Source organism: Macrobrachium rosenbergii, chromosome 57 (assembly GCF_040412425.1).
Source record: "Macrobrachium rosenbergii isolate ZJJX-2024 chromosome 57, ASM4041242v1, whole genome shotgun sequence".
Taxonomy (NCBI): Eukaryota; Metazoa; Arthropoda; class Malacostraca; order Decapoda; family Palaemonidae; genus Macrobrachium; species Macrobrachium rosenbergii.
Window position 1 is genome coordinate 6,157,300 of NC_089797.1, and position 14,924 is coordinate 6,172,223.

At 33.8% G+C, this 14,924-nt stretch overlaps 1 protein-coding gene across 6 annotated transcripts in view; it reads left to right on the forward strand.

The window, feature by feature from the left end:
• Nucleotides 1-14,924, forward strand: part of LOC136837069 (ectonucleoside triphosphate diphosphohydrolase 5-like) — a 47,736-nt gene that overhangs the window by 24,768 nt on the left and 8,044 nt on the right. For all 6 annotated transcript variants that reach the window (XM_067101672.1, XM_067101671.1, XM_067101670.1 and 3 more), the window contains 6 exons: nt 6,984-7,063; nt 8,220-8,363; nt 9,212-9,323; nt 11,538-11,706; nt 11,965-12,105; nt 13,776-13,896. In XM_067101672.1, coding sequence (XP_066957773.1) covers nt 6,984-7,063; nt 8,220-8,363; nt 9,212-9,323; nt 11,538-11,706; nt 11,965-12,105; nt 13,776-13,896 — 767 coding nt within the window. The remainder of the gene's footprint in view (nt 1-6,983; nt 7,064-8,219; nt 8,364-9,211; nt 9,324-11,537; nt 11,707-11,964; nt 12,106-13,775; nt 13,897-14,924) is intronic.

Sequence of the window (14,924 nt, forward strand, 5' to 3'; positions counted from 1 at the left end):
AGTGTTTTTATCCAATTCAGTGGTCTCAAGCAAGAATCCTGTTCAGAAACAATAATTTTATAGAAAGAAATCTAATAGAAACAGCATGTATTCAATATACTGAAAACAATAACTTCAATGGCAGTATAGGCTTATTCAGGACAGACCTGCTATTTCTACATATCATGAAAAACCAGTACAAATTATGTAATATATTGACTTAGGTATTCACTTAATTACCTGTTTAGCCTCATTGGACGAACTATGTACTAGACAATTTATATTTTATATTATCCTGTAACAGTTGTAAGCATCGTTAACCATTTGTGGTTGTTTGTTTTATGTAAGTCTTGAAGCCAAATGTAAACATATGTCCGGTATATGTTTTTCTTAAACTGATTAGTCAATAAAGTTCCCCGGAAGAGGCCTGATGGAGGGCGAAACTGTTGGGACAAATTAAGAACTCTATTTCCTTTTCCTCTGGTTTCTCCTTCATCTTCATTGTGGAGTGCATCGTAAAATTATACAGTATATTAAAGGCTCTGGTTTGTACAATAATGAAAAAGGCAGATTTTCAAAGTTTTCATGTTTAATTATACAGAAGCTGTCCCTCTCTTGTTCGACTCACTTATACAGAAGCTCTCCCTCTCTTGTTCGACCTCATGAACTTACCGGGGGCTAAGGTCCGTAGTTATCTTAATCCCAAGATCTCTCCATGGATGCTGCAGGTCATAATTACCATTTTGGCGACCTCTAGAGGTTGAACCGTCTTACAGAGTTGTTATTCATGTTGTACAGGAGTGATGGGTATATGGTGAAAGAAATCAGTTTTTATAAAACTAATGTTTTAAGTACAAACCCTTTGCTCATAATAAGTGCCGCCTTCTGTCTATTTTAAAAAAAGACTGCAGTGTCTATGACTTTTGAAGACCATAAAAATGGGTGTTTATGAGTGATAGGTGTGTTAAAAATTTGGCTGTAGTTTTGAAATTGATGTTCAAAATTGTTGATTGAGTTACTGTACAAGTGCATTCAGGTACTGTATTGTGAATTGTTTTTATTAGTTAATGCAGGAGTTTAGATTTTGGTACGTGCCTCTGCTACTGTGTTTGATCCAGGAGTTGCCACTCTGTTGGGCTAACTATCATGCATCTTTTTTTTTTAGCAAGTTTGCTAGAGTTTAAATTCTCCGTGCTATGTTTTTTAATGGAGGTTATACATTGCTATGTTAGTATTGATTTCATTTCCATTTTATTAGGGTGCACTAAAGTGTTGTATTGTGTGCATTGTCATATTTTCTGTATAGTATTGATCATTCAATTCTCCCAAAAAATTTCAAAAGAAGTGTTCTGTACAGAAGAATAAGCTTTGAGCTTTGCAGAATTAAGGTACTTAAAGACAGCATACAATAACTCGCATTTGGTTTGAGATTCACTATAGAAGCTTCTCCACCTCCTAGTTCTTCTTTGAGCTGAACAGTCTTTATTTCCAGTGTTAAATACCACCAGGTTTCATTTTATTTTGTTTTTCTTTTTATTATTATTATTTATGACAATGTTCTCAAGGATTCTTATTTCTCACCCGAATAGGTTTACTTCCCACTCCGTCATTTGAGTTCATTCCCATTTTCAGGACATGGTCTTGGTTCCCTCCCCATTGGCTAAAACGACTTGCATAACAATTGTCGTCTGCATACAGCCATTTAATCTTATTTCCTAGGTAGTTACCTTCTATTTGAAGTTGCATAACTAACAAGTGGACTCATGATTGCGTTTTAGTTTTCATATTTTTGGGGTCCTTCTAATTAAGAGGAGACTATCATGTTTCTTTCTTTTTTATTTTTTGTACTAACCATAATGCCTGTACATTTAATGCATTGTCGTTGAGGGACAAAAAATAGCATACATTAACCTTTTGTTGTGTTGACATTGTACTGATATGCATCATGTAGTACTATTTTAGGGCTAATTATTCTTGATTTTTTGGAGTTCTTAGCCTGTAGATAAGTTTTGGTTTGTTTTAGTTTGAAAAGATGTATGATTAAAGGATTTTTATTTTGCTCTATAGTTACTTAAATGTATTTTTCCTAGTTTTGTTGAGTATTGCTTTGTTTGATTGTACTTTTGGTAACATACTGTTTGAAATCTGAATGTAATTTTTGTTGATAATAATAAACTTTAATGATTATCAATACTTATTCCAAGTCACTTTTCAGATCATAGTTATAAATCATGGCTACAGAATTCCAAAGTTATTTGTGTAATTTCCGTAAGTTAGGAATTTTTGCACATTAATATAACTTCAAGGCACTTTACACTTAAAATTCCTTATTTGTCTGCGAAGCATTTTTGTTATGGACTTCAGGTTATATGTATTATCTAATACATCAGCTTTGTTTTTTAATACTTGTATGCCTTAAAAGGCTTAACATCTTCGCTTTCAATGTTTCAACTTTTTAAAATTACTTTTTCCATTTTCAAGATATATTACAGGTTTTCTGAGACCCCAGTGCTTCATTGTTTTCCCTAAGATGCAGAGTTTCTGCATTTCTTTTATTGTTACCCAGATAGTTCTATCATTTTTATTTCTCAATAGAGAAAATGTATATTTCTTTTCTTTACAGTAATACATACACACTGTACTTTATTATCTACTGTATTTGCTGGCATATAAGACTTTTTTTCAGAAAAGGTAAAGGCAATTTATGATGCTCCCTACAAGGTGATACAACTTTAGTCCAAGGAGGTATTGAGCACCTTGTTTTTGTTATGTCTGACATAAACTAGCTCTAGCTGTAATCACATTAATGAGGTCTTTCATAAGATAGACTCTGCAGATATAAGCTCCATACATTGGAATGTATTACAGAACTTTTTAATATGAATTTTCTATTTTCATTACAAAGATAAGAAAAAATTGATAGTCATCTAATATATAAAACTCAAGACAGTGAGTTCTGTCGTAAAAAGAAAATATTTTGTTCTGTGTTACAGTTGTCAGTGACTTTTAATTAAAGTAATAGTACTTATACATACTGATCTTTTGTCTGTAAAAAAAATATTTAATTATAAAGTTGAGTATACCTTAGTTTTACCAAACCACTGAGCTGATTAACAGCTCTCCTAGGGCTGGCCCGAAGGATTCGACTTATTTTACGTGGCTGAGAACCAATTGGTTAGCAACGGGACCTACAGCTTATTGTGGAATCCAAACCACATTATAGCGAAAAATGGATTTCTATCACCAGAAATAAATTCCTCTAACTCTTCATCAGCCGGCCGGGGAATTGAACTCCGGCCTAGCGAGTGCCAGTCCACAGCTCTACCGACTCATCCAACGAAGAGCTTAATATAAAGTTTCTATATATATATTACCTGCATAATATGTAATTAACTTTAACAGTGGTGAAATGCAGTAATTATTTGTTATTGTGTCTCTACTGAATGTTGCATTTTCACTCTTTTAGGCTACTTCTATCACAGTATCCAACAACAGTGAGCATTTGTAGTCTTCCGGTGTACATACCCATAACTGCAATTCATATTTGATGCTAATATTAATGTTGTAAAAAGTCTTTAGTATATACTGTCTTGTAATGATAGCCTCAGTAATGCATTTTGGACAGCATAATGGTAGCTTAAGTCTCTTGTGTAGCTCATGTCTTAAATAACAATATTTCTGTCAAGTATATCTCATTGTGTGACCGAGAGGAAGGAGAAAAGGAGACTTTTCAGGCTAGCCATACAGATGGTCACATGATTGCATAAGTTGTTCACACAATTTCGTAAGTTCAGGTAATTATGAAGTGTTTTGATGCTGTAATGGTGATTTTCTTGTATACCTTGCACCAAAAAATAATGTAAATGAATGCTGTCATATATCTTTGTGATTATATAAGTTTGTTGGTATGATTTGTATGTACAAGTATTTGTGATATGTTTTGACTGCATGTCATATACTCCATGAATACCAGTAATACAGTAGTGTAATATAATCTAAGATAATTCTAAGCTGTAGTTCCACGGTGAGCTAGACTATGGCAATTGACGTTTTCCTTTGTTATTTTACTTGCTTTACAAGAATTTAAAGTAATATTTTGTTGGGCGGGTGTAACTAAACTGTAATTGACCTTTGAAGACTACATGATACCGACAGGGTAGATCTAAGCCAGCATTCCACGGCAAGCCCCCACCCCCTCCATAACTCATATGGCAAAATTCCCTCACCCCCTCCATAGCTAGTACAGCAAAATTGTAACTAGTAAACACCCTAAAAATACCAACGTAACATACCTAGGGTGTTTACTTTACAATTTTGCTGTTACAACCCTGGAATGCCATATTAGATCTACCCCGTCATGTAGTCTTCAAGGTCAATTACAGTTTAGTTACAGCTGACCAAAAATATTACTTTAAATTCTTGTAAAGCAAGTAAAATAACATAGGAAAACGTCAATTGCCATAGTCTAGCTCACCGCGGAACTACGGCTTAGAATGACCTAATCCAACTCTTAATAGGTTAAATTTTCAGTATCAGAAATTAATGTTAACATGGAAAGAGAAGGCTAGAGATGAAAGGCTAGACTTCTGCTAGTCATCAAGTTAGGCAAAGGCCTGTATTATAATTCAGAAAAATACTTATTTCGTGAGGGACAAAGACAACATTTGCTTTTTCAAATACCGTTGTCCCTTCAGATTCAAGGTGTTAGGGCTGCCAGCTCCCTGCAAATTTGAGAATCTGTTAGTAGTTTGACCATCTCATAGGCTTAGGTTTGCTTATTCTAGGATACTAGCAGCTAGTGGTTTCAGTGGCAGTAGGCTGGAACTGGTATACCTTCAGATTACGGTATTTTTTATAGTCAAGTCACAGTAGTTATCTTAACAAATATACAGTAGGCTTATAAGGTAGCACAACTGTACAGTAATAGTCTTCACTTTATAGTAAAAATGATCAAAACCGAAGTCACAAATCCGAGCACTACAGTACTGGGAAAGTTAAATTTTGTATTTGCAGATATTTTCTTTGTAGTGACTCTTTAGTCCTTTTTCCTGATATGTTTACAAACTCAAAAAAAAGAGTGCTTATCTTGCTTTGTTGTTATATTTGTGGTACTATTATGAAAATATGTGCAATTTTTTATGCTAATAAAGTTCTTTTGAAAGTTCATGAAATAAGTAATGTAAAGTAGCAGGAATGATGCTAATGAGGTGAGACTCAAGGCTAGGCTAACACCAGTGCTTTGTTTACACAAATAAAGAAAGTTCAGTGAAATAAATCCACCACCAGAACTGAATGCCAACATGGAGAAAGACAAAAGGTTCTGAACCCTTTAGTTGTATAGCCTACTGTATTTTTAATAGGGCAGTGGAAGTCTCTAGACCCTGGGTGAAATGATTTAGTAAATTTTTGGATCCACTTACATAATTATGTTAGTGTAGAATATCTTTCAATGTGATTGAAATTCCAGTATTTTGATATATTGGTATGTGAGAGTGTGTGATTTTAGGCTATGCTTAGGAAGAAAAGTTATGTTTGGTTAATTTGTATTCATTACTAGATGTTTTTGATTGCCTTTTTTTATTCTTTGCTTCCCTAAATTACAAACTTTCATGATAAAATTAAAGGTATTAAAATGTTTTACAAAATATACAGCAATATTATTGGTGTGTAAAAGTTTACTAAAGTTCTTACACCATACTATAAAAAAATAGAGTTTTGCCCTGACTTTTGTCAAATATCATTTCAAGCCTTAAGCATAAAAGTTCAAATTATGAAACCCTCAAATTTCGAAACCTACAAATTTCAAGGGACAATGGTATGCTCTAATGTCAGGGGCTGTGAAAATCAGGGAGAAGGGTTGTACATGTAATTTTTATAGATTATGCTCCCCAGTATTGGGGCGAGTTACAAGTTTATCTTATCTGCCAGCAAATACAGTATTTCTGAAATTTGGTTCGTCGTTTCCGTATTTTTGTAGACTGTTAACTAACGTTTTTGTCATTTCCTCAGGGCATATGTGAATTGCTCTATTGCTTGTTATTGCTCATGATACAGACATTCAAATCATGTGGTATTCATGTTGAATATTTGCTTTTGAACATTTGATATTTTCATGACAGTTGCTCACACGTTAGATATACAGTACGTATTCTCAAAGCTGTGAGCAGTGTAGGTATAGTACAATATTTTGAATGTGAACTTTTTTCTCAGGACTTGTGTCCAAGTTGATAGGACTTTTATGAAACATTGTATTGGGATATTAAAGCTCAAAAATCAACATTTGATGAGTATTGATTCAGATAACCAAAAGCCACCAGTAGCAAAATCTCTGTTGATGCCATTTGCTGATTGCATTATGCACAGCACATCTAAATACTTTGGACGTCCAGTCTTGATAGCTTGTTGAGTTGTAACTTATTTAGTCAGGTTTGTACAAAGTTGGACAGGATCGAAGGCACTAATTTGCGGGGCTCTTGTGTTTCACAAGATGAATATGACTCCAATTAGTACTTTCTGGCATGCAAGTAAGCTTTCAAACACTTAAGACTTCATCAGTGCTTCCAGTAAAGTATAAGCCATTTAGAAGTAGTTCTTTTACTTTATCAAAAGATGTACCAAGACCAAGTTTATTAAAAATTAATATTGATACTTTCTCAATGCAGTATTGTATCTTGTTGGCAGTAATACAATATTGAAATTTTGCATTTTGTAAAATTCCTGTATACGTGTAGTATGTCATATTCTCTATTTTACTTCAGTCCTATATAACCACTGATTTATAGTAATTTGGTTATTAAAGATTGATTTCCATTGTCTGTATCATGAGTTGAAAACTAGTTTGTTTTTTATTTCTATTATGTTTGCCTAACAGGTAATTTTTTTGTGTGATCCATATTGCATTTGCTCTGAAATGCAAAGACTGGTTACCATTTGATGAAACAGTGTGAAGGCAGTTACTGATTAGTTCCGACTTTTCCTCCCTTGAGAATTTGAACTTATTTCAGATAAATCCTTGAAATTGGATGATGAGTTGTGGCATGAAGTAAAGCCTGGCTTGTCCAGTTATGCAGATAATCCGGAGGAGGTATGTCACTTTAGCACACTTTGTTAATTGGTTTGGATGTGATTCATAGGATTTTGGAAATTATTTATTCTTTTGACTTATGTGTGCTGTCTTATTTTGTATACAAAAGTCATTTTCATTATGAATCCAATAAATAAGACTCAGTTATCATCTTGGAATAACAAATATCTACTACTAAAAATTAGCCTCATTTAATTTTTATGGGTACAATTTTATCTTCTTGGTATATTCACATATTTGAGGGAAATCAGTATATCAAGAGTATATTTGTAGAATATTTGTAGTTTTCAGTTTTCTGGACATGTAAAGTGTCTTTTACAACAGTAATTTTCCTGCCCAAACAGAATATAATTGCTTTGTAGTCACGAATCTTGTATAATTTCCCCCTAGCATTATATATATCCAGATTTCAACAGACATCACATACATACTTTCTAGAATGTATATCAGTATGTCATATAAATTGGTTTACAATCTCCCTTTGACCACTAACTGCTTTGCCCCTGTTGTACCTCAATTAGAAACCTTTATTTTTGTCCATTCTTACTCTCCTGTCCAATTACTTTTAAGCTTCTCTTGTTCAGATACTTGGTTCATCTAAGTACATCCCTATGGGACAGTGTGTTGTCTGGTTAAACAGCTTTTAAAAATATCATAATAAAGTTTGTTTATATTTTTTGTAATATTTTTTAAAATGACAGTTGTTGTGTAAGCCTCTTTTAAGTTTGTGTTCAGGTTGAAATGTGTAGTAATTCCTTGGAAGTGATTCACAGGGGGTTCCAGTCGTCTGAAAGTTTGTATGTACAGTATTCCCATGTGTTACCTGTTAGTTTTAACTAAAGTACTAATTCAAAACTAATTTCAGCTTTTTCAAGTATGAAATAGCACATTTATGCTTTAATGCAGGCATTGTTATAGGGATGTACCACACTAATTGTACTACACTATGAGACTCTGGATTTTAAAATTTTATTGTCTTGTTAAATTACTTGATAATAATGCCCAAGTAATGTTTAGCATACCAGACATTTCATTGAACAGGGAATTTTAGTAACCTTTTAGAATCTAATTTTAGTGTTGTCCAGCTTAAAAGCAGTCAAGATCTTGATTTTGGGAACATCAGGGTAAGAATTTCAAGGTATCCGATTAATTTCAGGGTGCTAAGTCGTTGATTCCACTCCTTGAACTAGCGAAAGGTCGAATACCGCAAGAACACTGGTCATCCACACCTTTGGTGCTAAAAGCAACTGCTGGACTTCGGTTGTTGCCAGAAGAAAAGGCAGAGGCATTGTTGCAAGAAGTAAGTAGTACCCGCTTTGATTCCTTTTACTGTACCTCCATTCATATTCTCTTTTTTTCCATCTTACTTTCCACCCTCTCCTAACAAGTGATTCATTGTGTAACTGCGAGGTTTTCCTCCTGTTACACCTTTCTTACCTTTTTGTTGTCAATTTCTGTTTCAGCACTGAATGACCTCATAGGTCCCAGCACTTGGTCTTTGGCCTAAATTGTATATTCTATTGTATTCACATTTCAGACTTTATTTTTTTGTTTTTACTAGATGTTCATGTTAAGACCATTGTACCCTGTGACTAAAATTAAAGATATTTTTTATGTAAGACAAGTGTAGATGTGTGGGCAGATGTATTTAAAAAGAATGGATGAAGTGTATTGTATGTTTGAATGTATAGTGCATCACATGTATGAAATTAAAATAGGTACATTTATTTACGAAGTCATACTCTTTTATCTGTGCTTTATTTGTCATCTAATTATAACGCCAGACCCTTGATCTTTTACATAACATAGCATTTTACTAAATGATAGCCAGTTTAGCAATAAATTCATCCTAAATTTTGCCAAATCAGAAGGTAATCACTAACAATCACAAAAATGAGTTGTAGTTTGTAAAAGAATCGTCAGTTTAGTGAAGTCTTCGTAAAATTTTGCGTACTCCCCACACACTCAAATCAGTGAAAACAAGTCACAGAATTGATACACTGTATATCCTCCACTAGCAGGTGACTTTATTTTAATTCTGGAATGGAATGTTTGGGATTTGTGAGGCTGATATTGCAGTGCTTGGAAATGATTATTTTATTTCAAAATTAATTTGATTTTTACAAAAGTTTAAAAAACTCCTTTCAGGTTCGAAAACTACTGGGTGGATCGGGATTCCACACTACGGACAACTCTGTTGGTATAATGGATGGTCGAGATGAAGGAATTTTCTCCTGGTTTACTGTTAATTATCTTATGGGTAGGTTCTTGGAGTTTGTGTTCAAGGCACTTATTGGATGTTTTTACTCTCATTTTAGTGCTGAAAAGAAAAAGCAATCAATTATTTAGGTAACCGTAATATTCTCCAAAATTATTATTCAAGAAGTGCGTAAACCTTAGTATGATAAAAAAATATGACATCAAGAAAAAGAAGGCATTATGGAAGGCAGCAGTAACAGTATGTACTGTAGTGTGACACACGATAAGGAGTGAGGTAAAATGATGTACAAATGGCAGTTGAAAAGATGAAGAGAATTTTCAAGGTTTGTTGGAATACAGGCAGGGAAGAGGATAGAGATGTATACAAGGAGAAGAGGAAAGAGGGGAAAATAATTTTTCTCTTTGAGTTTCCTGTCATATTTTTTTGTATGATGATAATACCTTTTACATTTTAAGGGGGAGCGTTTGATAAAATCGTTTTTCTAATAACTCCCGTGTTTTTAATGAATCAGTTTCAAATTTTGTGCCTGGGTTTATTTTTTGTATAGGGCAAAGGACTGTAACCATAATTTTCATCTTCCGCCCCCATTATGGCAAAAATTTTTCAAAATGCATCTCCTCCATAACTTCTGCAAACTAAGAGCTCAAATTTACGTGGTAGACAGATATTATATATTAGAACAAAGTAAGAGAGCATTTTTTCAATTTTTGTTTCTTTTTTTTTAATGAATATTTTTCGTTTTTGAAAAACTTGATTGATTTTTTGGAAAAAAATTTCAAAATTTTCGAGGACAAAATGAAAAAAACTCTCTCTTTGTTTGTAGACAATTTATTTAGCTTTCATTTGCTTTTGTTTCATTGAGATGGTGCATTCGTTATGGAGAGATGCAGTTTGAATGTCGATAACTTTAGTTTTGAGATATCGGCCTTCAAAGTTTTATAACGATATGAGGAGTGTTTGATAAAATCGTTTTTCGCTAATAACTCCCATGTTTTTAATGAATCAGTTTCAAATTTTGTGCCTGGGTTTATTTTTGTATAGGCAAAGGACTGTAACCATAATTTTTGTCTTCCGCCCCATTAGCTGGTAACCCCACCCCCAAAAATTTTTCAAAATGCATCTCCTCCATAACTTTGCAAACTAAGAGCTCAAATTTACGTGGTAGACAGATATTATATATTAGAACAAAGTAAGGGAGCGTTTTTTCAGTTTTTTTTCTTTTTTTTTATGAATATTTTTCGTTTTTGAAAAAACTTCGATTGATTTTTTGGAAAAAAATTCCCCAAAAATTTTTGAGGGACAAAATGAAAAAAACTGTCTATTTGTTTGTAGACAGTTTATTTAGCTTTCATTTGCTTTTTGTTTCATTGAGATCGGTGCATTCGTTATGGAGGAGATGCAGTTTGAATGTTGATAACTTTAGTTTTGAGATATTGATATTTTTGCTTCTCTGTGTATTTATTTGCTTGCTGTTACACAGTTTGATGTTTTTATGACATATTTGAAAAGCCAAAATATATAACAATAGACTTGCAAAGTAATATTTCGCTTAAATGAAGCTAGATGAAAGTGTCAAAACACGGCTCAGGTTGGGCAGCCAGGCGTCTTACTTAGTCAAGCTCTGAGCTGCTACTGACTGACTGTCTGACGTCACTGCCTGCCCTGCGGATTCTGGCTTTAGCTGATGCGTACTAGGTCCACAGGGTTGCCATATAACGCATTTAGATATTATTATTTCATAGCTAAAAGGAAATTTACCGATATACTGACATTATCATTACATTATACGAAAAATGTAATTTTTCTATGATAGGGTTACTGTTTTTGTTTATAACTCCTAAACTAGAATTTTTTAATAAAACTTTCTGAGAAGATAGTCAGGATATGTATGATGCCATATATAAAATATCTCAGAAAATTTTGATTTTTCGAGTCAACGCTCCCCTTAAGATGAATTCTCTTATCCTTACATAGTATGGCAATGTCTCATCTGATTATATATGCAGATAGAGTTAGCAGTCCATTTTTTGTATGTATGGTGGGTGTTAGTGATTCAGATGATTCAGAGATAAATTTTGCTACATATGTTAGTATTCTGTAAAGCATATGGTTTTTTGAATATTAAGTTCTGGAAAGTGCATCCTGTAAGAGTGGTATTATTATGTAATGTGATTATATGTATATTTTAGTTCATTAGTGTTTTTCAGTTCGTTTGTGTTTTGACTCAGTGGTGTGGTTTTTTTGTTCTTTCAGATCGTGTAGGTGGTGATGCCAAGGAAACCTTAGTGGCTCTTGACTTGGGAGGTGGTTCTACTCAGATTACATTTGTCCCTGTAGAGAGTGACACATTGATGAGCACTCCAGAAGATTACCTCACCTCTATCTCTCTGCTTCATCGGGAACTGAAGCTCTATACACATAGGTAGTGAAGTATACATAATATTTCTCTAACATCTAACCTGTGCCTTTGTTTCATGCTGATATTGCAATAAAAAGTTCTGCTCTAAGTTGTACTGAGGAAAACAGATAATTTGATGTTAAATAAATTTGCCTTTTTTTAGGCACTAGTATTTTGGGAAGTCTTGAAGAAAAGCAAAGTAGGGTTGATGTGTTATGTAGTCACTGTTGTTTTGTATTGTTAATCTGCATAGTAGGGTTGAAATAGGATTTTTTTTCACAGCTATCTCGGTTTGGGACTCATGGCTGCCCGTCAGGCTGTGCTCCTTAAGCATCGAGGAGAAGATGGAATTATCCGTTCTCCTTGCATTAACCCCATTATAGATCATCAGTGGAATTACGGTGGCAACACATACACAGTAAGGTAATTATTACCCTAGCTTTTTATTTTGTGAGTATTATTTACTGTGTATGACAGCTGCGGATTTCTAATTTTTTAGAAACGAAACTGATTTTTTCTTTCCAGTCCTTTATTCATGATTACTTCACATCTGTAGTCTGAGTGTCCCCAGGCACCACAGGCTTTTGTTAATCAGGGGAAGGTACAGGCTGTTGTTCATTTATGACAAACAAGCTGTATGCATTGCCCAGGAACCCTTGACATGTGCATTGCAGCATGGCCTAAAACTTGAATACCAAAATAGTTCACTAGTCAAGTCACCTTATGGTCAACTCACAGTCACCTTATTGTCTGAATCCATGCAGAGATACCAAAAAAGTTTACTAGTCAAGTCACCTTATGATCCACTCACAGTCACCCTATTGTCTGAATCCATGCGCAACCAAAAGCAAAAGAGAGTAAATCTATTAAAGTGGTACTGAACCACGTTGACATTAATTATTTAGGATATATGAGAAATGTGATGAAATTCACAGCAAATACAGTTTAAAATTATCACATGAATTTACATAAGTAACCTTGATCCAGGCTGCAGCTGCTGCTTCTAAGCAGTCCCTAGTCAGTGTCGCTGCTTTTAATGAGCCACCTCCATATGTTGCTTTAGTTGGTAATTCATTCATTTGACACCACCAGCTTGTTAATACCAAGGCAAAAGCAAATTGTGATAAAATATTAAACTGCCTAAACATAGCAAAAATGTGAGTTAGGAAAAGCACAGACTTTACGCTTCTGTGCTCTAACTTAAAAAAATAATCCTAAATGTATATTTATAAGGCCTGGCCTGAAGTTAGGCCATTACTTTGGTAACTTAGTGCAAAAAACAAAATAACACTACCACTCTCTGATGTACAGGTAGTGTCATCCTCTCAAAATTGAAGAAAAATTACTTGAAATAATTATCCTTTTCTACTATCATCCTGAATGATAGCAAAATCCCTGTAGTCAGTTTATAGTTGTCTTAATAATTTGTTGCATAATCCAAAGGTGATAAGGTGAAATAAATGCTTTAGACAATCTTGAAATCTTTCAGGAATGAATAAATGCTTTTGGAAATCTTAGAACAATTGGTTAAAATCTTGTGAATCCAGTGAGCTGTGTGAAAAATGAAGCAGTTAGTTATTGTGGAACCAGGCTCATGTAAGCTTTTTAATGTTTGTGGGTATTTAAGGACTACGTATGTGGGCTAATTATGAATATGGGTTTGTGGATGAAAGTCATTTTTTTTAAACAAAGATAAACCTCAGTTATCTTCTGTTTACATATATTTCATATATCAGTTATAAGTTCTTTTCAGGTTTCTGTATAACTTATTTACCGTGATTATTCTAATAACTGTATTATTTGTAGAATTATTTTTATTTACCAGGACAGTTTAGCCTATTAAGGTACTAAAGTATATTCTTTTCTGTCATAATTGTTAACTTGGAACTATGTTGAAGCCTGAATAATGTTAAAAAATTATTTCTTGTATGTAGTTTGTATGCTAAAATTAAAAGTTTGATGGCTAGTCTTGCAGTTTCATTCATGATGCATTGCATACTGATTATTTGATGTGCCACACATAGTACGTAGTTTCTAAATGTCATGAGAATATTGATCATGCAGAATTATCACAAACATTTTCTTATAATCAGAGGTCCAGAGCAAGCCAAATACCAAGAAATCAGAGGCCAGGCTGGTCGTCTGAGTGAAAACCGTCCTGTTGCAGATCATACAACCTGCCTCAAAACTTGCGTTGAAGTTATAAAAGATCAGGTAAGTTGCCAGGTAATTTTTAAATTTACAAGGGAGAGTCATGTAATTGGCATGATGTGTTGTATTCCATATGTTTTGAGATTAAAATTCACACTATATTGCATCAGGGGACTTCAGAACAACTCACTTTACCATATACAGTATCCAACTTGAGTTGCAATATAAATGATTGGCAGTATATAGAAGGAGTGTTATTACAAGTTGTCATATTGTTTCAGAGTCTTTAATTACAGTATTTTCCTAATGTACATATACTGTAGTCAGAAAGAAGGTTAGGGTTATGTTACCTTCATTGATAATGAGAGAAGAACCTACATCATTTGAATAAAGAATTTGTTTCCATTCTTTGCAGAAATAATATTATGGTTTGTATCTTGTCTGCTTTAATGCCAGTGTAAGTTACAAAACTTATGCAAAACACATTAATTTTTGTTAAGTAAAACTGAAAGTAATTTTCTGGTGACAGAAACCTCTTCCCTATAGGGGTGTAGCATACTTAGCATACATTTCATGAAGACACATGAGTATCATAATTAGAAAAAAGATGGGTGGAAGAAACAATTGTATAGTGACTGAATCTTCTGGTACATTCCCATGTTAGGCTTCCCTTCAAGTGACAAGACTGCTAATCCTGTCAAGTTCTGAAGTACTTTCACCCAAATTATCAAAGTTACAAGAGGGTGTTATAAACTTCGATCCTGAACAATCTTAAAACCTTCCCCATGCCTGTTATCAAGCTCAGTTGTTTTCAAAGTTATACAACTGTGACCTAGAGCTCGTGTTCATTTTTGTTTATTTTATGTACTTGGTGAGACATTTAGAAGTGTTAGTTTTACCAATGTGGAAGCACTGTTAACTACTGTATATGGACTAGTTTAAATTTGATCTCCCTTGAAATTTGAGAAAATCGTACCGTACTGTATGTAACTTTCTTAACAATGGTCAGATTTCAGTGATGGCTGGCCAGTAGCTTTCATTTGCCATGATCTTGAATGGGTTTGAAGATGCCCCAGGTTATGATGGTGGTT